The sequence below is a fragment of the Agelaius phoeniceus genome, chromosome 5, assembly GCF_051311805.1.
Source record: "Agelaius phoeniceus isolate bAgePho1 chromosome 5, bAgePho1.hap1, whole genome shotgun sequence".
In the NCBI taxonomy this organism is placed as follows: domain Eukaryota; kingdom Metazoa; phylum Chordata; class Aves; order Passeriformes; family Icteridae; genus Agelaius; species Agelaius phoeniceus.
This window is the reverse complement of record NC_135269.1, coordinates 24,737,341-24,763,316: the sequence shown is the minus strand read 5'-3', so window position 1 is coordinate 24,763,316 and position 25,976 is coordinate 24,737,341. Positions and strand designations below refer to the sequence as shown.

Genomic DNA, 25,976 nt, shown 5'->3' with positions numbered 1-25,976 from the left:
TTCTGTCCAAGACAATTCACTGCTCTCTTCTACATTTATATTCCTGTTCTGCCACACTAGCAGAGAAAGCTACAAGACATGTGTCCTCAGCATTGAAGGAAATAATTCTGGCATGCATTCACAGCTAAGGCAATAAAAAGCCACATCACCCTGCACCTACCAATGGCAAAGGAATCCAAGGTATCCAGCGACCCCCTGCTTGTCCCAAAGGAGTCCAGGGTATCAAGCCTTGTATCTGTGTATGGAAGCAGATCCAGGGAATCCAGCGAATCTAAAGTGGAGCCACCATTTCCTCCTGGTGGGGCCTCGAAGGCATCCAGGACAGAGGAGGAGGAGAGCTGCTTGGTGGGATCCATCACCAGGCCAAAGGAGGCAGGTGGCAGAGGGGTAGAGACAGGGATGCTGGCTGTCACAACTGGAGGCAGCAGCGGAGTTCCCCCCGGAAACACAGGAATCAACTGGGGCATCTCTGTTGGTAGGTTGGTGGGAATGGTGCCCTGGACCAGAGACTTCAGGGGAGCAGGAAGAAGGAAAAATAGCGAATTAGTATTGAGGAGCAAAGACTGAAAAGAGATGTCCTGGTTTTGGCCAGCACAGAGTTAATTTTCTTCTTAGTAGCTGGTACAGCACTGTGTTTTGGATTTAGCATGAGAATAATGTTGATAACACACTGATGTTTGGGTTATTGCTAAGTCATGCTTACTCAAAGTCAAGGACTTTCCATTTCCCATGCTCTGCCTGTGAGCAGGTGCACAAGAAGATGGGGGAGAGCATGGCCAGGAGGGCTGATCTGAACAAGCCAAGGGGATATTCCATACCACAGAACATCATGCCCAGGATATAAACTGAGGGAAGTTGGCCAGGGTCACTGACTGCTGCTTAAGGAAGGCTGGGCACTGGTCAGCAAGTAGTGAGCAATTGTACTGTGCATCACTTGTTTCTCTTGGGTTTTATTCCTCCCTCTCCTTTTCTATTATTATTGCTGTTGTTAATATTGTATTTTATTTTGTTTCAATTATTAAGCTGTTCTTATCTTAAGCTACAAGATAAGCCACAAGATTTGGGCTTTTTTCAATTATCCTCCTCACTGGGGAAGAGGCAGGAAGAAAGTGAGTGAGCAGCTGTCTGGTACTTAGTTGCTGACTGGGTCAAACCATGACAACAGAGAGCAACAGGCTCCCAGTGAAGGGCGTGTTGTACTAGCTGGAGCAAAAGGATACCTGGCAGCTCAATCCACCTGCAGACTTCCCACAGTCGTCCCAATTTTTCTGTACTGCAAACAATCTGGACCAGGATCTCTGAGGAGGTGTTGGGATACCTGAGTTCATCAGTCTGCAAGGCAGTCCCCTGCGCTGGGCACTTAAACTAGCTCAGGTTGAGAAACAAGGCAGCTGAGTACACCCAGTGCAAAGGTCAGGGCAATGATCACGACCCGTGGCACCTCTCACCAGGGCTTTTCCAACATGAAAATCACTATACTGCCTCCAGACCCAAGGTGGGTCACATAAGCAACGCTGGCAACTAAAATCCAACATAAGTATGAATACAGATTGTTTATGCAGCTCCCAGACCTGTTCAACGAGCTTAGGCTGAGTGCAACCTGCACAAAATACAAGGAGATTAGAGCATGTCTACTGTATAAAATACATCCATCATTCCTGCTTCACCACACTCCTTTTACTACTCTCAGACTTCCTTCAACTTCACGGACACAAGAGGCCAGGTGGAAGGAGATGTCAGGGAAGGGCTACCTTGGGTATATTTTGAGAGGCAGCTCCCTGAAGCTGCACACAGCAAAGCATGCTTGGAGGAGGACTCTACATACTCACAGTAGCAGAAATAAAGGAAAGAATGGATGAGTTTTTCCAGAGGAAGAGATAGGAGAAAAGAATTACAGAAAGAGAATGAGAGGCAGCATGCACATCTCATGCTCCAAGGACTTCCAAGGAACAAAGAAGCAGCAGACCCATGCAGCACCTGCTCTTACCAGAGGGTATGGTGACCCTTCAGCAAGGGAATCCAGGAGGGAGTCTAGTTCTTCCCCAATGATGTCCCCATCTGTGAAGTCCTCTGTGTTCTCAGGCACTGGCAAGGGTACACAGTCTGGAGACGGGAGCAAGCTGGCAGCAGGAAGTGAGGTGGGCAAGCCCTTTGCATCTGAGTCAGGAGGCAAAGGGGCCAGCCCCTCATTCACAGGGATGGTGGCCACAGGAGCTGGGAGGCACTGCAGGTCCATAGAGCAGTCTGTGATGAGAGAGAAACAGAGCCAGTCACCAGGAGAGCCTCTTGCAGGAGACAAATAGAGCACAACATGGCAAAAACAATATTGTACAACTCCATCAAATCACAAAAACCAAATATGCCAATTTTCTGAGAGGAGAGGCTCTACTCTGAAGAGTACTTGCCCTTTCATTTTTGTTCCCACTCTCCAATGGCTCACCAAGAGCTGAAATATATTCTAAGGGCCAGTGCCCAGTCTGACTGTCAGGATTTGGCAAGCACCTAGAGCAACCAGGAACAACACAAAACCTGTGGCTGAGCAGTTACCAAATTCATTATGGCCAGGACTAAAGGCCAGGGGCACGTAATACCATTTCTCTATAACCCACCACCTGGTGTTCTTCTTTAATGTTCCTCATTAATGCATTTGGCAGAGATCACTGCCTTCTCTACTCCTTGGAGCTTTGATAACCCAGCTGAAAGCTTGCTTACTTGCACACCCTCTCTAAAAACACAGGCATCCTAAATGGAAGAAGACAAAAAACACAAGGCCCTGTTGAGACGAGAGTCAGAGATTGAGTGGTGAGATCAGATTGTGCTAACAATGTGTCCCCAAAAATCCCCATCAGACTGTCTTTACCCAAGTAAATTCCCTGCTCTTGAGTTCTTCCTGATGTCCAAAAGTGGGAGGTTGCTACTCATTTCCCCCCTCAATATCTGATCAGCAAACATGCCCTTGGGAACTCATGTGAGGCAGGGCTGAGACAGGAAAGAGGCAGTGGTTTTCCCTAATGTTTCTTCCCCTGTCCAGTACACTACTGAAGTAGTAAGATGTTCCCATCATGCAATATAAACCTCTGTTAAGTGAAGTTAAGGTTGCAAGCACATGTTCTTCACAGAAGAGCATTTTATTCTCAAAAAAATTAAAGGTTAAAAAAAAGTTCAAATGTTAGAAATTTGGAAAATGCAGCGTTACATTTGCAGTTCTCAAACCAAGCACCCAAACTACCTTAATTCTGCCCCTGTGCAGATGTCCTGGAATAAAAGAAAAGAAATAAGACAAAGGTGCTACTTTCTTCATCGATATTCCATTGGCTGCACTGTAACTGCAACAGAGTAAGGCTATAAAAGCAAGGCAAAGTTTGGAAGGAGAGACAATAGCTTTTATTAGAAAGATTGATAAAATTGGGAAAGAAAGTAGACAAGCTTCAGAGACACAAAACTTGATCCAGCAAGAAATGCTGCATCCTGTCTGTAGCAGGTCTGTTCACTCAACCCCCATAAGAACTTGGCCATCCCTCTGCATCAGGCACCAGGCGAGTGAGCCCTGTTACTGGCTGCAAACTGAGAGCTTCTTCTCAGAGAGCTCAGCAAATTAGCAATTCCAGCAAACCCCCAAGTCCTGAACAAAACAACAGCAGAGATGACAAACATAGGCATGCCCCCTTATCTCTAACCTCACCTGGAGCACAGCACCAACCCCTGCAACCTTTCCTCCAGTATTTGTTGTGAATGGTCCACATGGATGGACTTCAGCAAAGGTCACTGTGCAAGGCACTGGAGGCTAAACCATGACAAAGACAGGGAAGCAGGGGAAGTGGAGAGGAACAGACACAGGTCCCTCTTCACATCCTCAAGCATGCCATTGAAAGCAAACACATGCTGTACCTTATGGGATCCAACACAGGATTTCGGTGTGCACCTGAATGCATTTCCCACAGGCTGTACATGTCCTTAGTTTTGCAGCTGCCCCACCAATCAGGCTCAGCTCCAACCCCATGCCCCCTTTGCAATGACTTTCTCATCTCATCTCATCTCATCTCATCTCATCTCATCTCATCTCATCTCATCTCATCCTTTGGTGCAGAACCCCCAGCCACCAGGGAGCCAGCTATCCAGCTTTTCTCATGGCTGGAATCTTGGCCAGATTCCCTGCAGTACAAAGGGATGTCTTGTGCCTTCCCATTTTTCAGATGTTTAAATCTGGAGTACTGTCAAGATCCCTACAGAGGCCAACAAGAAATTCAGAACATGCTGGAAGGGAAGGGGACACGTGCAGCGGGGAGCAAAAGGATGCACAATGACAGGGGCCCAAAGGATCCAGCAGTTCAGACCTTCTCTGAGGAATGAATGAGGCCCTGCATTTTCCACTCAGACTGGGAAGCAAAGAAAAGAGGCCCTCACACACCCTAAGAGGCCCCAAACCCAGAAATGCTGAATGCATGACCAAAAGGCAGACAATAACATGAGACCCCCACAGCTCAATGCATGTGAAGGGCAAGGAAAAGAGCAGGGACCAACAGGCTCCACTACTTGCAAGTGGAAGAGGGAAGATGTCCACTCCCCGCTCCCTGACCACCCAAACACTGTTATTCCTTCAGCCACTTCCTCCCACTCTACTTTGTCCAATCTTTTTCCCTGTCTCTCCTTTCCCATTCCTGCTTTCCTCAGGACACCAGATCTGCTGACCTCACTCACCAGCTATGATACCCACATCTCACATACTCTCCTTACAGAATGCTCAGGCATCCTCTGCATTCCCCTAACTTTTGCTCCATCTTAAAAGAATAAAACAGCTTTCTCTGATGAGTAGCTCACAGGCACACTCACACCTGCTGATTTCTGCCCCTGCCATCACAGTCAGCCCCACTATTATTATAAGGCCAACAAGGGGCTTGTCCATACACACCCATGAACCAAGTCTCTCATACCAAGCCCCCCCAGCTGGTAGCTTCTCTGGCCATACACCTGCCTGTCCCCGAGGGGCAAGCACAGGGCTTTTAAAAGCACTGTTTCTAGCTCTGCTCTCCAAAACAGCAGTGGTTCCCTGGTGCATTAGCTGGCCAATGGCCATACTGAGCCAGATCTGAGCCATGATCTCTCTGCAGGACTCGGCTGAGTTAATCAGATAACTTCAAGCAAAACATGGAGGAAAGGGCTTCAAGAGTCTGCACTTTAAAACAAAACAAAACAACAACCACAGAAATCCTTGCTAAAAAACTCTTCTAATCTGAAACTCTCAGGGTACCCAGCACCCACAGTTGTCCTGGTAGCACACCATGCTCAAGGCAATTGGATAACATAATTCCAGTGCTTTTGCAAAGATTTCCTAGCAGTAAAGGCTCTGTCTGCCTGATCTGCAGTAAAGGTGGCATGCTGCTCTTACACCAAATCCAGATTAGATGAAGAGCTTACTGGATGTGGTCATTCGTTAGTCTGTAGGAGGAGTCCAGTTAATTTTAGCACAGCAAGATAATGTGAAAAACTCTCCTTAATTCACAGAACTGGGTCTTATGATCTCATATAGCAAGCAGATACTAAACTGGCATTCAACAGAGAACTAACATGCTTTCCAAAGCACCCAAATCATGAAATTAGTTTCTTTCTATAAAAAGAGCAATTGCTACTTGTGGTGTTAAGTCCTCACACTTACCTTCACGCACACAGAGCTACTTTACAAAGGAACAAAGACTGATGTGCTCAGAGGCAGAAGTTCAGTGCTCCAGCACACAAGGTAGCAAGCCTTTCTACAGGGGCAGAGTTAAGGTCACTTGTTTCCCAGCATGAAAAAAGCAACCCTGTTAATCTTCCTTCTCCTCCTGGGTGCCTAACCCTGAACTCAGCTCTCCCTGGGTTCCTCCCAACTTCTTTGTTTTCAATTCTTCCACCTCAATGTCTTGGAGGACCACATGCACTCAGAGCAAAACAACCTTAACTTCACTTTATCTGGACTGTTTTGTCTTGGAGCAGAATTTCAGAAGCTTTGCCAAGAGCAGCTTCAAGAAAGCACAACTGGAGAGAGCTGTGTACCTCAGCAGACCCTTTTAACTCCCAGACACGTCTCTCACAGGGCCAGGACAAAACGCTGGTTTTGTAAGAAAAACACTCCTTCTTTGCACCACCACTTTTTCCTTCTCCCAGTTACCAAAGTCAGGAGGGTGCAGAAGAGACACAAATGCAGGTGATGAACCTCTCAAGCCTGCCAGCCTGATCATATACCATACTGAAGCCACAAAAGTCTGAGGAGAGAGATATCTTTACCTGTTTCAATGTCATCTATTGAGCCCAATCCATTGGAAGTAGCCTGCAAAGAGGATGTAGGAAAAGGTAGACAAAAAATATTGTGAGAAGGTAATCTTTAAATAGACATCCACACTTTACATATGGGACTCTTCACTACTCCTAAATGTGTATGACCCCTTCTTTTCCTTTATGGCCTCTTTCTGTGCTGGAACAGTAAAACCAATGAACTTTAGGAGGCCATTGATCCAAGGAATCTATTCATGTTTACCTTCAACAGATGACAAATCCTTTTGCTACAAAGGAAAACTATGTCTGCACAATATCCAACCATGTGAGCAACTCCATACATAGAACAGGGTATTTCATGTGTGGATGAAAACACTGTGTCCCAAGTCCCAGGACACATCAATTGGTCAGCCCACTGCATGGGAGATCTGATTAGCCTGATCTTACACAACGTTCCTTTTCTTAGTTCACGTATTTTGCAATCTAACAACCACAAACTTCTACAGCAAATTCAAAACAGGAAAATGTTTCTGCCAAGACAACTGCTGACTTGGAGCTCAAGGCAAGGAATAAATTGAGTCCATATTTTACAGAAACATAAATCGAGGTAAGTACATGTGCCTTCAGATTAAGCTTAAAAAGGCACAAGTAAAGCATTTGTCTTGTAATACTGCATCTATTACAGTGGGGTTTGCACTATTTTCAATTCTTATAAAAGGTAAAGATTTTGAAATTAAAAACTAGGCCCAACTATTAAAGAAAGTTGACTGGCCTTCCTAGAAAGATGTGAAGCCAAACCACTGAACAGTGAGAGGTAAAGTAGTTCTTTAGTACTTTGTTGTACAAAATTACGATGTTTATAGTTTTATTGTTTATTTGCTTTAAGGAGCTTTGTGGAATACCAAACAGCATGTAAAAACAGCAAGTGCTTGTTGGGACTTTTTTTTGCCCAGTGGTAGACCAAGGAAACCAGAAATTTCTTCTATTTTACCTTAGTATTTGTACACTGCCCTGCCCAGCTGGGTCTCCCAGGACAATACAAACAATACATAAACTCTGTATGTACCTTACTCAGTACATCACAGGATTTAATACTATATGTTTCTTCAGCAGTTGCACTTTCTGACTTTTACTTAGCATTGTTGTTAGACATTCAAAACTTGAAAACAAAAATTTATTTAAAATGCAAGAGATAGCAAACATCCACAATAACTAAGAGAAATAACCATCACTGGTGATCTAATTACCAACATAAAATTATGTCAGCAGAAATGTTTTCAAAGAAATTAATTTCTTGGAAATATCCCTTAAGAGCAGAAAACACTAATTAAAACAGTTCAAACTTAAAAGACAGTTATAAATTTGCATGTAAATAAAACTTTAAAGCATTCTAGTAGCATAGTCCATAAAGAGTAACAACCACAGGATGCAAACTCTACCTGGTTTGATGAATTGATTGAAGTGCCATTACTGAGTAGTGAGAATGTTTCCAATTCCTGCTGCAAGGAAGAGAGAGATCTTAGAGCAGAATTCAGCCTGTGAATGCTCATGAACTAGGTAAAGCTGGGTTACAATATGGTTTCCTTCCAAGCACTGCCCAAAAATAAAATTCACCCTGAAAGATTACTCCACTGTGACACAAGAGTGCACATTTGTCAACACTGAAAAGGGACATTTAATTGTTCTGTACACCTCAGAACATCCAACCCACAATCAAGAGGCAAAAAACTTCCTTGAGAAACAGATGGGTTTGCTTTTTGTTAAGAAATTACTACTTTGGGAAGGCATTACCACACTGGAGTGAAAGCTGGAACTCAAAAGATCAAAAGTGTTAACAAAATACCAATCACAGAATTTCAAATAATAAAAAGCATTCTAGGGTGTTTAATTTTTAAATTTCTAACATACAAGTGGTTTAAGCCCATCTCAGCTGAGTAACATGACAGTGGCAAAAAAGGCGGCAAGGCCAATACAATGAACAGCTACAAAAAGTATTTCCACATAAACTTCCCTTTCTTTGCGACAGAAACATTTTGGAGCGTGGAAAGCTGCTATGAGATCAAGGAGTTTTCTAAGCGTAGGCAAATCACATGTGAGGTTTGTTAGGGAGAGGATTAACATGTTACAGCCAGATTTACCCTAAAAGCTCCCTGCAAACCAGATGCCCACCAATCATTCCACCTCATGCTACAGAGGTGCCCCTCTGCAATTGGAACACGCTGTTTGTTTAACACTGCCGTGCTTGGGGCCGAGGATGCAAACACAAACATCAGCCTCCAAGCCTCCACTACTAGCTCATGTTCTCTGCTGCTGAGAGCAAAATCTGTGACCAAGGCAGCTTATGGGAGAGCAGCTTTATCGCTGGCAGTGGCCTAACGCCCTCTAGCTCCATCCCAGGGTACACATTTAAACACCTACAGCACCTCCTTGTAAAGTTACAGATCCAGCCACTGGGGTCAATTAGTTTCTGACCAGGTGTGTACCCATTGCTCTCCCAAAGCCAAGCCTTTCCCCCACCACAAAGACGTGTACACCTAGAAAAGGGGCAGGAGCCCTTCATGATCCACTGCACTACAAAACTAGCCATGCCTCCAAAGCAGCAGAGGATCCCATCCTTCTCATCTCATAACAGGGAGATGATTGTGATGCAAAACCTGCTTTGGGATCAGGTCACACGTTCCTCTCCTGCAAAAAACACAGCAGGCATCTGCTGTGTTGGAAATTTCTCCTGCAGCACCAGCTGGGGACTCAGAAAACATCCTGGCAGTAGACACAGAGCAGCACTGGGGTTAGAAATGGATCAAGGCAAAGTGAGTCAGAGGGTCAGGACGAGGAGGGTTGCCAGCAGCCTGCTAGAGTTTGCAGGGTTGTGTACACATGTCTGTAACTGCAGAGCAGCACCTACCACTTCTGCAAAAGTAAATTTGTACAAGCAAAGGATAGCCTTTAAGACAAAAGAAGTCATACCTGAGGTCTTTTGTATGCTTTTCGAACCCTCAGTCCCAGCTTCTGGGCAAGCTCCTGCCCCAGTTGTGTGACACTTTCATCCTGGGGACAAAACAATTGATGGGACACTTTCAGTTTTGCCTTTGTGTCACACAGAACAAAAAATAAGGAGGAATGCAGTCATGCACATTGGGCTGCACCAAGCCTCAACTTCAGACAGCAGCAGATAGATAATTTCCAGAACAGCCCCAGAGAGTCCAGACAGACTTCAGCATTCTTGTCATTTAGTCCTGCCAAGATGCTGCAGTTGCACCAGGAGTTTTGCCCTACACTCATTCAATGATGCAGAAAATCAGAATCAAGTACCTGCTTCCAACAAAGCACCCACTCTGTGAAAACAGGGTTCAGGAGTCCTGAGGGCAAATTGGCTGAAGGAGCTGCCAAGGCTGGCAACTGATTCAGCTTCCACAAGGTCTCCATGCCTGGGAAGGAGCCTGCATGTCTTCCCTCTCCGCCAGCTGCAGAGTTAATCATCAGTTTTGATATGCAGACAGTACCCACTAGCCTGTTTTGCTTGTTTGTTTTTAAAGCTGAAACCAAGTCTCAGTTTTCAACCTACTAGCTAGAAGGCATTTTAACTGTCTCCAGCTCCAGCTAAACTGCCTCAGCTTAGTCAAGCAGATCTTCAGCTTTCCCTGTTGTGTAGCATTTTACCATCCTCCCTGCCCAGTGTCCATGCCCACTCACACACCACCATGGGTTTCCTGCCCAGACTAACAACCTGCCACAGTCTTCTACACTTATATATCACCAGCAACTGTTTCCTTCTGTTTTCCTCTCTCTTCCTGTTTGCAAAAATATCAGAGTACTTCAACAGTTTTTTCAAAAAAGAAAAAAGGTATCTATCTGCCCAACCTGTTGTGATAGCTCACCTTAATCTCCCAGAATTTCCCCCCTCATGTCCAACCTTGAAGCTTGCCCTCTTCTCTCTACTTTCCATGCTGGTCTTTCCAATCTCCTTCTCCTTGCAGGTTGAGTCCTTTCGCTTTCAAGAGCTGAGAAGCCTCTGGTTCTTCCAGCCCACCATATCAGTAACTTTTCCCTTCAATCTGGAGTGTCATTTTTTGATTGTGTTCCCCCACACCCTCAACATTAGTCTTGGCACCATCTTCACTGAACTCAATGAAAACAAAATCTAGCTTGTCTATTTCTTCTTCTAAAACACCTCATGCCATACCAAACACAAGTGTACCACAGAGAAGTATTAACTTCATCAAACTGAGAACTTCTGCAAACTAGCAGCACTGAGTGTCTGCACCCAGAAATAAGTTAACTCTGACAGACAGTGAGCCAAATGAGCAGCACATCCTTTAACATCAGAAGTTCTAAGACAGGCTCTGTTTTGAACACAACAAAGTTCTCAGCAATTACAGCAATTGGAAGATGGAAGTACCCATGTGCTCCAGAGGGTAATGGAAACAGGAGTGAAATGATGGATAGTATGACTTGCCTTTGATGCAGAGAAGGCTTATGATTTCTGTTAAGCAGGTAACAAGACAATGTTAATTTATGTTTGTTAATTTACAAGGCTGAATTGTTTAGAATAGGAAACACAGATCACTCAATATGGAAATTTTTAGGCTGAACTTTCCTGGCACAGAGAAGTTTGATAAAGTAATGATAATAATGGCAGCTATGTAAACATAACTATATAGTTAAAATATAAATTAAATTAAGTGGCTAAACTGCAATGTAAAATATAGCTTTACAAGAACACCTACACTAGATGCTTTTGTTAATCAAGGGTTTGTTTATAAAACAGTTCCATGGGACTCCCCAAAAATGATATCTTTAATATGGTTTGGTCACCCTGTTCTGCCAAGTAAAGAAGCTAGACTTTACAAGCACAAAAGGAATAACTAACTGCTAACAAGGCTTTCAAAGATTGCTTCTATACCACTAATAATAAAGGAAAGTTAACTTCTCCTGCTGAGGTGGAAGCATTTTTCTTCTAACAACATTACTGTGATGGATCAGAACCAACATCAGGAAAGTGCTCACTTGAATCCATGTAATCACAGTTTGCTTTCCAGATCAATATCCGGCCTAAGAGGATGCTTAAAAGCACTATCAGGAAAATATTTAGCCCCTAATATATGCAGACAGTTCTCTCCGCATGCAAAAATTTACACACCACTGTACACAAAAATAAGTGTGCCATGTGATGTCAAGGGCACCTTTGCATGTTCCTCAAGAAATAAAAAGCTTGATCACTTTGCCTTAGCAATCAGTAAGTGAAATGTGAGACATTTATATCCAACACAGGAAAACCATACAAGTTTTCCTTTCAGAGCTCCAGTTCCCATTTATCCTTGTCACTTTTATTAGAGATAAAAAAGCAGCCAATTAAAACATTCTCATGGCTTTAGTTCACCTTTTGTTTGAGTAGGGGTTTGTTCTTCACAAACAGACCATGAACCTGCTGTCACTAGCTGGTGTCCCTGGCTGGCACTATCTGTAAGAGGTGACTTGGCCTGAAGAAACATGTGAGGACAAACAACTTTGAGTCAGAGAGACAGAATTTTTGGGTATAAGCATGTTCTTGGGAACAGACAAAATTTCTCTTCCACTATCCTCTGGCCTCACACTAAGCATGTTGAGGAGAGGAAGATTGTGAGCCACAAAACCCAAGATGAGTTGTATGTCAAAAACTTACATGTGGGAGGGACAGCAAGCATCGGCTGTTGCACTCATACGCTTCTTTGTGTCTTCCAAGTTCATTTAAGGAACGGGCTTTCCGGAATAGCGCTCGGATGTTCTCCTTGTCGAGACTCAAAGCCTTCTCGCTGTCTTCCAGTGCCTTCTCATACAACCCCTGCATGGAACAGACCACCTGCAGTCAGCTGAGGCACAGCAGGCTAACTGTCCTTCTCTGTGAATGCAAATGTTCTATCTCTCAGCAGAAAACAGGAATACAAGCAGCAGGTGGAAGTACATATGCTACCTCATGCACAGACCAGCATGCAAACACACCTACATTAACAGAACATTTTGTTAAATCTTGCAAAACTCAAAACACTTCAAAGTCAAGGAATGACAGAACTAAGGTTGCTTGAGCAACCTTATCTTGTCTTCCCCTCTACCCTGAGTATGTTATACTTGAAAGTCTTTAATTATGTGACTGCTTGCTAACTTTCAAGGGACTCAGTGTCCTTACAAACAGGACAGGCCGGCTCTGGGGTTGTGCCATGAAGGAAAGCTATTACATGCCTGAGTAAAATGGAAGCATGCAGCCTTTCAAAGCCTGGGTACTTCAGAATCCCTTTCCATGTGTATGCTGCACAAGTTCCTTCAAGACCCAAAGCCTTCCTACCATCTTCCAGTGTCTCAATGGAGGAGGCAAGAGCCTCCAGAACAATAAACAGTATTCCAGAAAAATACTTGTTCAACACTGGAAGACACTGGACAGTTCTAACTCCTCACCACTGAAGAGCAGAACTGCATTGTTCTTAGAACCTTAGGCCTGTCCCCCTCTCCTCACATCCTTCCTCTGGTCTTGCAAGACATAGTGCAATTGTGAGGAGAATGCAGACTTTTCAGTGTGTTGTTGTCTCCTTCAGTGTTTGAACAGGGAGTGGACAAAACCAGCTGAAATATCTCATGACATCTTTTCCAACTGCACAGCACTGCAACCCTGGCTCCTGGGGATGACTTGGGAAAGTACTCACCATGGCAAAGTAGCAGGCAGCTCGGTTGACATGGAGCTTGCAGAGGAGCTCCTTTGGGATGGTCACCTCATCAGAGGCTGCATAATCTGCCACATTCAGCCCTTCTACATACTGGACCAGGGAAAGCTTGAAATCCTTCTCTCGGAACAAATCATTGCCCTCTGCAAACAAGTTTCTCACCAGCTTCTGCAAAAAGGCCTGGGCAGCAGGGAGAGAACAAATAGACTCAAATGGATATTCAGAGACAGGAGAGGCTTCCCAATTTCCCATTCCTTTCTGTATCTTTTAGCAAACTGCTTGCCCACTAAGATACTCCTTCATCCCTACCCTCCTGTAAAACATCAGGTTTTTTGGTAGAAGAGAATAATCCAGTCAAATTCCCATTCTTCTTGAGTACTTAAGTGTCTTCTCATTTGCCTGAAAGTTGTCATCATCAGAACCTTAAAACTTTAAGTCACAGGTAAATTGTGACAGACCATCCCACATTCTTCACTTTTGGCATGTAAACTAACGGCTGTGCAACAGAACAATAATGCTAACCAGAGGGCTCCCAGCTTCAACAAACAAAATCTCCATTACCTCATAATCTTCTTGGCTTAGGGGTAATGTGGACCTGAAGAAAAAGAAGAGAAAATACTCATGAAACAGGCATCTATGTAAACAAGGGCTTTTGTCTGATTAAGAGTTCCTTTTTCTAGTCCTGTGCTGGTAATCTCAGTAAGTTACTGAATGTTTTATCACTGCAAAGGCAGCTGAGGCAAAGAGAATACAGTCAGGGAGCATTATGCTCAGTGACACTCACAGTGGTGTCAAGCGATGGTCACATGTAAGAAGGACTTGAGACTAGAGGAGTCTTATTTTCATTTATTTTCTGTGCATACATGATCCTCTGTAACATGCCTTCTGACAGTCACCTAAAAAACCCATCTTTAATAAAGTCCCATGAGAGACTGCCATGAAGAATACAAGTGTATTTTATGTGCATCCGGCTCTAATGAGAGGCACCAGAGTGGCACTCCAAGACCTCTTCAAATTCTTTGTGAGACCAGAGACACACACAGAAATAAATGCAATCACTTTTCTCTGCCTTAACTTAGCCACATGCCTTTAGGCCTACCCCACAAAAGGAAGGGAGAAAACAGTGCAGGTTCAGGAGTTCAGTTCATTTAACTCCAACTTTCTTGGCCAAGGCTGAAACACAAAAACTGGCAGTGCTTGTGAGGATAACACCTACCCTACAACAGCACTGAGACTTAAGAGAACGGTTCTGTTCTTCAAATTGGACCACCCAATTCATCCAGGCTTGGTCCACATATATTTATTGCTTCTCTTCAAGGACAAATCAATAGGCGCTAGAGGAATCCTCAGCACCTTTCATAGCTTTTCTCACATACAGTGCATACATGATCTTACTGGTTACAGAATAAACATTTTTTAGATTTCACCTAATCACTCCTTAAAACTAACTACAGGAAATGTCATGGCTTTGTAAGAAATATTCATGCTGCTTACATATTTGGACTCCCTCTTTCACATCAAAACAAACCAACATATGGCACTGCTCCTGGTTCAGAGTGCAAGATACACCCCAGATGCATGAACTACACCTCATATTTCTAAATTATTTTCTTCTTCAGAATCTTGTGCATTTTTATAAATGCTACCAATATAAATCTCACAATTACCTGTCCAAAACTGGGCTATCAGCCTTATTTAGTCTCCGACTGGGATGAAAATATCATGGTCATATTACAGGATACAAATATGTAACATGGAAAATCTAGGGGGTTTCCTATTGTAGTGGCACAGATTTCAGGCATAATAATTGCAGGACACAAAGCAGACCTTAAAAAACCCGAAACCAATCTGATTACAATCTTACTACTTCCTTACTCATCATGGAACCTGGACCTGAGTTTGAGGCCTCTGCTAAGTCAAACATTGAAGGGAGAAATACTACTGTATCTTATAAGGAAGTACTAGGATTTGTAACTACTACATAAGCAAACACTTCAAGCTCTGCAAGGCCACATGACATTCATAGAAGAGTGATCTGAGACATCTACATTGCAGGTTGGCAACTGTAAAAGAACCCAGGTTATCTATTTTTCCCATAGGCACCATATGGGGTGCCTAACAAGTTATGTACCTTATTTCCCCACCTAAAGAGCTGAAACACTATCTCCCTTCCTAACAAAGGTGGGATAACCTTGTTAAGAGAGCACTTTGAGATCTTCATACTGAAGATGATGTAGAAGATCCAAGTACTATTAGCATTATGCTGACTGTAAAGATAATCCTGGAACTGCAGTGGAGGCCAAAACCAAAGGAAATTAAAATGACAGAATTTTAAGTTTAGGGACCTCTAACAGGACAAGAAACACTCTGAAAAAAAATCACAGTCAAAATCCTCAGGACAGTATCTCTTTCCCATGCAGCAAACTCAAAGCAGTGAATAGGAAAAACTCAGTTCCTGCAATCCTCAACAGAAAGATGACTGCCTCCAAATCCACAGGGAACACTGAGGTTGTCCACTTACTGAATGAACTGAAGTCCTTTCTCTATTTCTTGTTTTCTCTTCTGCCTCTCCATTATGGTTGCTGTGGAGGAAGAAGAAAAAGAAACAACACGAAGTGAGTCATTTTAGGTCTTGCTGGCAATTAAACAGCAAAGTATTTTGTTTGTGCCCGAATTTACTACTAACAAAATGTTCCAGACCTGATGCCCTGAACAGCAAAGCCCATGATTTATCCATACTGCAGATACAGCACAGCAAGCAGCTCGCTACCAAGTATCTGCTTTTTCTCACATGCCACTGACAGGATACAGGGGCAAAGAGGAATTACTTCAATTTGAGCTCCCAGCTTAGGCCGCCAGTAAATAAAGCAATAGGAACTGTTATCATGACTGCCTTCTAGGAAAAGGAAGAAACCAAATACCATCTTTGCCTGCACTGGCAGTCATTTCAGGAGTGTGTGCCTAGACCCTCCCATGATACAATTCTGACCACTATTTATCTGGAACAGATTTAAATTGGTTTATTGCACAGCATATGAAATATACCTTATCTACATAAGGTTTATGGAGGTACAGCACAAAGGGAGATGCAAAGGAGGAGATGAAATTGCTTGCTGTGGTCCACATAAAAGGACAGCACTGAATCCGTGCAATGGGGATTTCATGCTGAAAATCAGCAGGCAAGAGCAGCACAGACTGGGGAACACTTCTTTGGAGAGGGAACAGAGCCCTGTCCTGCAGTGCTTTAAACTGGGGTGGGCAGCACCCTTCTGAAAGCTCAAGAGTTATCTGCACTTCATCCTCTGCAGTTTGGAAGCAAATCTTGAAATGGCTCCCCAGTGACCTTTCTCCAAGGTACACAGGTCTGTCACATAAGAAAAGAATAATGAAGGTGAGAAAGGATGGCACTTTGTGGTAAAACTGAGCTGCTGATGACAGCAAATTTCACATCAACCAGTTTGACCACAAATAATGCTCAGCATTTGAGGAACAGGAACTTGGGGACAAAGGCAGCAAGCACAGAAACACTGAAATGAAATGAAGACCCTGTACCTTCCCAACCCAGAACTGTGTCTAAGAAGATATTAAAGCAATTTCTCCACCTCTACACCACAACAGCTTGGACAGGATTATCATCTAGCTCCCTTTTACATTAAGACCATCTCTATCATTCTAAGATATCTTGCAGTATCAATGACACAGGTTGAAGGGGCCTTTAAGGTACATAAGAATCAATCCTGACAACTCAGCAAGCCCTTAATTGATTGTGCTCTTTGCCATGCAAAATGTAGAACTGAACCTGCCCTTTACCACCAAGAAGAGTGGGGGGAAGCAGAAAAGACTGGAGTGAGAGAAAGTGGCAGCAGAAGGAAGCAAGAACTTGAAAGTGATACTTTGTAGTTTCTAAGTCATCAGACAGTAAATTTGGGAGCAACCTGGTTCAAGCAACAGGTAGGAGACTTTAAGCAGCTGAACTTGGAACAGGATGGGCAGTGCAGCAAGAAAGGGAAAGCCAATAGACAAGGTGAGGGATGATCAGCATCTCTACAAAGGCTTTTAAACAGAAGTGATGGAGAAGAGCTGATATACTTCAGTACAACATCAACAGAAGGCCTGCATTGATTCATAAATAGCCTGGATAATGAGCAATCAGGAAGAAAGAAGGAAATTTAACAAGGAGATTGTGAGGTTAATATGATCACTAACGATACAGGCAGACAGGCTTGAGAGGTAGACAAGGAGAGAGATAATTATTTTTTTTTTCTCCCTGTGTGAAATTCTGCAAAGACAGAGGAAGAAAGAGAGAACAGAGAAGCGGAAGAGGAGCAGTAGGAACCATTTCCACAAAGGCAGCAGTGAAAGACATGAAAGGACAGAGCCACCCCAGATCACTGTAAGAAACTGTGAGGGCCATCTGAGACAAGAGTGAGGAAAGGGCCTCCACAAGAAATGACAAGAGAGAAACTCTGGGGGAGAAGAGAAGGCAAAAGAGTCAAATGGACCCTCCCAAAGGCTCATGGGGAGAGCACAGGGAAGAAGGAAGAATTTCTAGCTAAATACACTAAAAGTCTTGAAACATTCCAAACAGCCTCACCTTGGACCCCCCACCTATGCCTCTCTGTCCATGGTGTAGGAGCTCAATTTCAGCAGAGGTCCAGGTCCTGCCTTATCTGAGCTATGCTGTAGGTGAATTAGTCCTCAGTTCTACCTCTGGGACAAACCTTAGACCTCCACTGCAGGCAGCTTGTCTCCAGTCCAGTCTCTGGCACCATCTCCTACCGCTGGATTCACTGAGTGGACCTGGACCAGATTCACCACCTCATCCTCTCTGGGACTGTTGATGGACCACTCCTACTGGCATCTAGTTCTGCCTACACTGTTCACGTGTGGTGGGACTGTACCCCGTGAGTGAGGGCATTGCTGGTGACTGCCATCACCTTCTGCTGCTACTCACTTGTCCTGCCTGGAGGTGTAGCCCTGCTCTTGCTGCTCCCTGAGTCATGCTGGGGGGAACAAAAGTCAGGAAAGCGAAGCAGAAGCCCACAGATCTGATGAAAAGGGAGATTATTGGTGACTGTGGGGAGGGCAGCTGAACACTGGCTGGTCAACACAAGGCAACGGCTGCATTCCAAAGATGCCATGGCACACCTTTACAATTGTGTATATCCACAAAACACATGACCACCTTAAAAAGCTTTCAATACACATGGTCTACTTCTGTTTCTGAGCTCAGCCTTTAAAACACTGTGCAAGGAGAGAAGAGATCAGTACCTGTTCTCACAGCTACCCCGACCCTGCTGCTAAAACATCCTACACAGCGGGATGTGAGTCTGTGTTACAGTGAGAACTGATTACTGTTGCTTGCCCAGAGAGAAGGGCATTCAAAAGTTACTGACCCAAACCTGGAGTGCAGCCAAAGGACTACTGGGAATGGCTACAGAATGTCTGCTTTCTAGAGTTACCCAACTCTTCTTGCATCTTGAAGCTCCCCTTCTGTTTTTTCCTCTCCTCATCACTATTGCCACTGCATCCAGCATGAATATCCCCACCCTTGCTTCACCCTTGGTTGACCAGCCCATTGCATCTCTGTAAGTGCCACAACACACAGCTACAGTTTGCTCCTTGCTATAAAACCCTGATAAAAGGCAACCTTCCATGCCCTGCACGCTGTTTATGCTCTGCAGTTCTACATTCATCTTCCAGAGTGAATGTTCTTCAACCCAAAACCCTCCATTGCCTTCTTTAAACATAAACACAGGCCTGATCTCCACTCTAGACTGCTGCTCCCTGGTACTGCCTCACATTCCTCCCTCCCTGCAAGCGGGTGACCAGCCTTCTCTGCTACAGGTCTGTCACACCTCCAGGCTTATGTCATGACTTTGCACATAAGACTCATACCCTCATGGCAGCACCTTCAAAGCACTCACTGTGTACTGCTACTCAACAACTTCTTGCACATCTCTCAGGAACAATTACCTTTCTTTCCTCTTCAATGTGACTCCACATCAACAATCTCCTTCACGTGTGGCAGACTCCTCATCTGTCCTGCCTGCCCCAACCACTGCAGAAGGCTGCCAGTCAGACTCTTCTTTTTGCTCCTCACACCTCCTCCTCCACTGCCTCACCAGCAAACTCAGTCACTTCTGTCTCCCCCATCGTTCCAGCCTCAAATCACCAGCAAAATTCAAATACCAAGTATTTATACCTCCATTACAAAGCTCTCATCCTTTCAGTCCAGAGACATTTATCCTCCCTGGTCTAGCATGTAGAGAGAACTTTATTCACAGTTTGTCAATAAATTACAAACCATTTGCCAGAGAGGAATATAATGCTACAGACAGGCAAAATGGTTTTCTTGCCTTCAGAAGGAAGCATGAGCCAGTGAACTGGGTGACTGAATCACAAACTGGGTGGATATCCTCTAGATGGGTAGATGGTAGAAACACGAGATGAACGGAAAGACTTGAGTTTATCTTATCAAGAACACAGCTCTTATTCATAACCCTGTCAGAACTGAATTTGGGCAAAGTTTTTCATACTGTATTTCTGAGATGGCAAGGAGCTGACGCTTGACTGACTTCCAGGCATTGACTGTAACATTTCAGCTAGAAATAAGCACACTCAGATGCAAGTTGCAGGTTGCAGAGCTGACACTGGAGCTCCCCAGGGAAAAGGCTCCAGGATACACTGGTCCAAAACATGGGAGTCTTTCACTGCCTGCAGTTTGGCCACCTTAGTGGTACAGCAGAATAGCTAACTGGGCACACATTAAGTAAAGGACAAACTGCAGAGCCCACTACAAACTTGGGCTCTTGCTCACTCCTGCAGCTGCTTTCTGCCATGTCCCACTCCCTGGGTTTCACTGCTTCTCTCAGCCAACCGCTCTTGGATTCCCCACCACTGTGCTGTACCCACCAGGGCAGACTCCTCTGTCCCTCCCCACACCTGCAGCCCCAAGGAACTTCCATGGCCACCATCTCACATCCCAGCACCCCACTAGTGCCCCGCCTGCTTTGCAGCATCACTGGGGTCACTGGGGTGCCACCAGCTGCACCCAGCAATATTCACTGCACCCAGTGAATGCAGAGCAAGGTAGCAACAACCAGCTCACCCCCCAGCGAAAATAAAAGCTGTGACTCTTAAGTTTCCCAGAGAGGGGGATGGTGGTGGGGGCTAAAGCCTCAACTGACGACATCAGCCCCTATTACCTCATTTTCCAGCCCCTTCAGCCTTGTGTTCCACACATAACCCTTCCATAGTAGCTCCACACATAACCACTCCATACATAACACCTTCATGTACCACAGGCCACCCTTCCTCCTGCCCCCACTGCAGCGCAGCCAAGGAGCAAGGAGAGAGCTGTGGGCTAATGCTGCCTATCCCTAAGCCACTTGCTCTTGGGTTTCTGCCCACCCAGCTCGCATTCCTGTGCCTCATTTGAAAAACTAAATCCGGGGGCTGGTTCCCACACGGATGGCGCGGGAGCCCTCGCTCGCTCCCTCCCCCCCCTGCCCGCACTAGGCCGCCGGTCCCCGGCCTTGCGTAGAGGCCGCAGCCGGGAGAGGCGCCACCTCGGCCGCTGGAGCGGAGAGGGGCCGGCGGCACCTCCCGCACCCCCGCGACTCTGCCGAACGCCGGCACCCCGGCACTCCAACACTGCGGCCCTGCTGGGAGGGGTCTCCCAGGGCAGGAGACATCCATGTTTCCCCGGGAAAAGGAAAACAAACCAAAACATACTCTTCCTCCTTCCCCACCCCCATCCACTTAAATAAAAATCACGCGTCTCCAAGAGTCTGGGAGACAGCTTTAAGAGGAAAAAAAAACCAAAATCCAACATATAACGTCCCCTGCCACCCGGAAACTGTCTAAAACATTAAAGAATTAAAACCAAAACAAACAAAACAAAACCCAAAAAAGCCATAACACAGTCTTCTTATTTGATAAACTTTAGAAGACCCCAAGGAAGGTCCATCTAAAAAGCAATTCCAAAGGGCTTCTCTGCCGTTTCATGGGGTTTGGACCAAACAAGAGGGGGAAACTGCAGCCTAAATACAGACCAGAATACACATCCCGAACGTACAAAACACAAACAGGCACAAACGCGATTAATACTAAGTTTTCCACGTAAACCCAGGGTCTTTCCCCCTAGCTATGCAATTTTAGACTACCACATTTTTTTCCAGGGGGTGGGATTAGGATCTTTGACAATATTTTTTTTTTTTTTTTGCAAACCCCACATTTTTGGCGGAAGAGTGTTTAGGTTCAAAATCTCACCCGTATTATTTTTCACCACATTTTTTTACATTTCCAATTACACAACCTTTCATCTATGCAGCTACTATCTGAAACCTTTACTTTCTAATGAAGCAACATCCAGAATTTCTTGTTACTCAAGTCCACCCCTTTCTACATACACAAACACACAGAAAATTGATTTAAGACAAAAATAATCCCCCCAAAATAATAATAAAGAACTCACCTCTCCTCGGGTTTTCCCCCCCACACTAGGCATAAACTTTCCTTGATAAATGGTATTGTATTACTAGAGATATTATTAATGTATTATTACTAGAAGTAATAATAATAGTAAGTGCTATTTAATTATAGAAGGCAGCATTCTGCTTCTGGATCGGCTGCCCCTGCAGCTCCCTCCATGTGCCTCCTGATCTCTTTACTTTCATTTCCAGGTCTCGCTCTCTCTCGCTCGCTCTCAGCTGCACCAGCAAGAGAAAATGCCTCCCTGCATATCCACTGGGCCCTAGAGGCTACCGCTTTCCATTACAAAAACTCACAAATCTTTCCCTTGAGGCTGCTTTTGAGATTCTTTAAGGTGAATTAGGCTTTAAAAACAAAAACAAAAACATCTGAAAAATAAAGCGCTTCAGCAGTCGACTCTCCGTTCTAATTTTAATGAAACATTTTTTCTTCCTGGTTGTCTTTGCTGATACAAAAAAATATACTCCAAGAGAAAGCAAAGCTGCCTCTGCAGAGGGAATGCATGCATACGAACGCGGGAAGGAATTGTGAGACCCCCCCTGGGATTATCACATCCGTGAAGCAGTGACCCTTGTGCCCACCCATTTCTGCTCGCTGGACGGGGGCCAGGGCCATCGCTGATGGCAGAGCAATTATCTGCTTCAGCCAGACCTTACTTACTCCACCCTGCACTGCTGAGGGGGTGCCCTGTAAATAAAATAATCTGAAAACATAAATCTTTGGGTGGAAAGGAATATGCATTAAAAAAAGAAAGAAAACAAAAACAATAACAAAACAAAACACAAACACAAACACAAACAAAAACAAAACAACAACAAGAAAACCAAACTAAACACAAAAATAAAACAAACAAAAAATTTAAATCTCAATTATTACTATATGTTATATGTCTGGATATTATACAATCTACATATATTTTATATATATACACACGTATATATATATGTTATATAGATGTAGATGCATATATACAGCATTAATAAACCATATTAATATTAAATTTTATATGATTGGGTAATATACAATCTACATATATATTATATCTATGTGGATGCATACATTTTTTTATGTTTATGCATACACATGTGAGTTTAGACACTTTTTGGAATTGGATTTTTTGCTTGTTTTCATCCCAAATCCCTCAATATTTTCCGAAAGTGGACTGAATCTCCAAGCAGTCCATGCTAGCAGAGCTCCAGGAAGAGAACTGCTGGTGGAAAGGGAGGCTGAGTGGGACCTGTTCTACCATGGGTTGTGAAGATCCAGATGCACAGACATCTTAGCTGGGGGGTCACCCATCCCCACCAAGCTACACTAACTTCAAATAACCCTCTGCAAGGAGTTTTATGCTCCTACAGCCTCCCTGCTAGAATAGTTTCCCTCTCCCTAAAGGATTCTGTCTATCCTTAGATTAATAATTTCCAGACTGACACTGGCTTAAATTACCAATTTTTTCCCAATCTAATCAGTGACATGTTTACTCCTGAGTGTCTCACTTCTCTGTTTACAGTGACCCACAAGAATGTCAGCTTGTGCTTGGCAACTGTGTACTCTGCCAAGATTCAAAGGCAGATAGAAGGAACATCTGAAGTATACTAGCCTTGCTTGATATTTAAAATGCATTGATCAGAAAAGGAAAGACTTTATTATACGGAGTAGGATTGGCTTCTGACAGCATTGCCAACACAATAAACTGATAATTTATGAAATACAGGCTGTGACTTGTATAGTGTACCTTATGACACTGGAGAGCATTATCTAATGCTCTTCACAATATTTTATTACAATGCACATTTTTAGGTATTGGTTTTGATCCAAAGATTGCTACTATCTATGGATAATGTTTATTTTTATTAACTCTTCAGAAGATTTGTTTTTTCTTAATTTAAGGTGGTGACACTGTGACAATGTCTAGAACCTAAACTAAGCTGGGCCTCTGGTGCAGAAGCTGCTGGGTAAAATGTACATTAAATGACAAACCCTATTGATGGAGTGATTTTGGGCAGAAGAAAGGTGGAGCAGGTCTGGAGAAAGAAAGCAAACACAGGGAGAGCAGATATGCCAGATCACAGTGGGAGGGCAGCCCTACAGAGCCATCACTAAATGAGTCACAGAGCCCAGGACACCTCCAATCCTGCAGCACCCGTGAAAGGAAAAGACATCACTGAAAGGTTAAGAGGAGACGAGAAAAAAGAGGAACAAAACCAAAATGTACACACAATCAAGAGTTATGCTGGAATAAACACTAGCTTTTAATTTAAGAGCATTCATTTCCAAGACTGCATTTCTCAATTGAAAGTCATGTTATGCTTTCCTCCATCCCAATTTCCTTTGTCTCTAAGACTGAGAGGTGTCCTGCAAGGTCATGGGGCATGCACCACTCCTCTCATGAAGTAAAATCTTTCCTTAGCAGTTAAAATGAAGATTTTCACAGTTTGCAAGCGCCGTTATTGTGGTCTCAGTCTCATGTGCAGGTAGTCAGCAAGAGTCAAACACTGCAAATCCCTGCTACAAACCACATACAATGTCATAGAAATTACTTTGTTTTGTAAAGCTATTTTTAGGAAGAATGAATGTATGGAGATATCCTACAGTGGCATGATACACCTACTATCCAATATAGCTGCACCTAGAGTCAATGCCTTTATTCCTGCCCCTCTGGCAAAACCAGTATTTGGGAGAATGACAGGGAGGGGAATCTGATGTATTTGATAAGATCCTGTTTATTACTAAAAATTGTGAGGAAGTAATATCCAGTGCCAAATTTCTTGCTTATATTCTCCAGGTTCAAGCTCCTTCTCGAGATCACACTCATTTAGTTCCTCATCAGCTGTATGTATTCTGGCAGCTTTATGCTTCTCACATACAGCCAGTCTAGTGTCTAAAATTAAGGTTCTTAATTTTCTTAATTTGCAAAAGAAACTTGTCTTACTATTTATGAGGCTGGTCACCCAGCACCATCAACTACTGACATTCTTGAGTCCATAAGCATTTGCTGTTGCTTATTGAAACCACAGTTGGGAACTTTGTGAGAGACTGAAAAATGCCTCTTACAATGTTTTGGGACTAAACAGCAGAATAAATCCTATCTATGGCCCTCCTCAACAGCAATCTCTCCAGGTATCTGTCACCTGAAATGCCACCTACATTGGTGCCTGTAGGTTGCAGGTTGCAGAGAAGGGACAGAGGTGCTGTGCAAACCCACTGCAGTAGCAGGCAGGGCTGTGCACAGCTCACCCTGCCTCATCCCATGTACTTTTGTTTCTATACTCAGGAAGAAAATGTCCTGCACAATGTGCACACAAACCAAGGCTTTTTCCCATCCTGAAGCAGGAATGACTTTGCACTCCACGGTGAAAGCGACAGATGAAAGGACATAGTCCTATGCTGTGCCAGAGGTTTAGGTTGGCCATTAGGAAGAATTTAGTCACAGAAAGGGTGATTGGGTATCAGGACGGGCTGTCCAGGGAGGTGGTGTTGTCACTGTCCCTTGAGGTGTTTAAGACTGGATGTGGCACTTAGTGTCATTATCTATTTGATAAGGTGTTATTTGGTCATAGGTTGGACTTGATGATCTCAGAGATCTTTTCCAAGCTAACAGATTCTGTGATTCTCTGAAATGCCTTCCTTAGCAGAACCGTCTCACAGTGTGAAAAGTGCCTATTATATGGCTCTACGCAGATATTTACCATCTGTATTTTGATGCATTGATTAGTAGTGCTGTATTAACATTTTAATAATAAATGTAGTTTTGTAATTAGAAAGTAATTTTGGTAGTTAAAATAAGAACTATGTTAGTGTTTTTCTAAGAAAGGAATGAGGCACTCGCACCAGACAACAGCCACAGGACACCTAAATCTTTCAAAGAAAAGAATTTATTGCCTTCTTATCAGAAGAAACAAATTTCTTCCCGCCTTGAAGGCGCTGCTGAGATTAGAAGGAAGAAGTTGAAGATGACCAGACAGAATCCTGTATTTGAATGGAATTTATGCATCATGTACGAAGTGTATGAATATGCAACGGGCCATTGTTCTTAAGGGTTAATCCTTTGTTAGCAAGGGTCCTTTTTCGGGCTCGTGCTGCCCAGAAAAAGGTACCCGGACGTCCGTAACTCTTTGTCTTTATTGTCTCATATTGTCCTAATTCAGTTTGTCCAAATTATTATTATTCTAATTGTATTAGTATTTTTATAACCATTTTATTACTATTAAACTTTTAAAATTTTAGAAACAAGTGACTGGCGTTTTTAACAACAGTAACATGAGAGTATGAACAGGAGGCCCCAGGGACATTATCTAGGCGAGGCATCACATCAGAAGGTGCTCGTGTCCCACCTGCGGGCTTGCGGAAGCTCTCCCAGCGACCCTTCCGCGAACGGGGGTTGTGAGCGTGGCCCTGCACAGCCCCCTCAGGCCCCAGCCGCGCCCGCAGCCGAGGGCAGGAACAGGACTACAGCTCCCGGCGTGCCCCGCGGCCGCCGCCGCGCGCGCCTCCGCAGCCCCGCCCACGCCCGCCGTGGCGACATCGGCTGCGGCGCGG

The 25,976-nt window shown here is 44.1% G+C and overlaps 1 protein-coding gene across 6 annotated transcripts in view; it reads right to left on the bottom strand.

The window, feature by feature from the left end:
* Positions 1–21,955, bottom strand: part of ZC3H7B (zinc finger CCCH-type containing 7B) — a 47,307-nt gene extending 25,352 nt beyond the window's left edge. For 2 of the 6 annotated variants that reach the window (XM_054630782.2, XM_077178628.1), the window contains exons 1-10: positions 21,421–21,955; positions 15,463–15,523; positions 13,503–13,536; positions 12,924–13,121; positions 11,912–12,070; positions 9,217–9,297; positions 7,689–7,748; positions 6,262–6,304; positions 1,988–2,244; positions 161–509 (exon numbers count right to left, since the gene is read on the bottom strand). In XM_054630782.2, coding sequence (XP_054486757.1) covers positions 161–509; positions 1,988–2,244; positions 6,262–6,304; positions 7,689–7,748; positions 9,217–9,297; positions 11,912–12,070; positions 12,924–13,121; positions 13,503–13,536; positions 15,463–15,515 — 1,234 coding nt within the window. In that variant the 5' untranslated portion in view covers positions 15,516–15,523; positions 21,421–21,955. The remainder of the gene's footprint in view (positions 1–160; positions 510–1,987; positions 2,245–6,261; positions 6,305–7,688; positions 7,749–9,216; positions 9,298–11,911; positions 12,071–12,923; positions 13,122–13,502; positions 13,537–15,462; positions 15,524–21,420) is intronic. The other 4 variants (XM_077178627.1, XM_077178629.1, XM_054630785.2 and 1 more) reach the window with 2 other exon arrangements.
* Between the last annotated feature and the right edge of the window lie 4,021 nt (positions 21,956–25,976).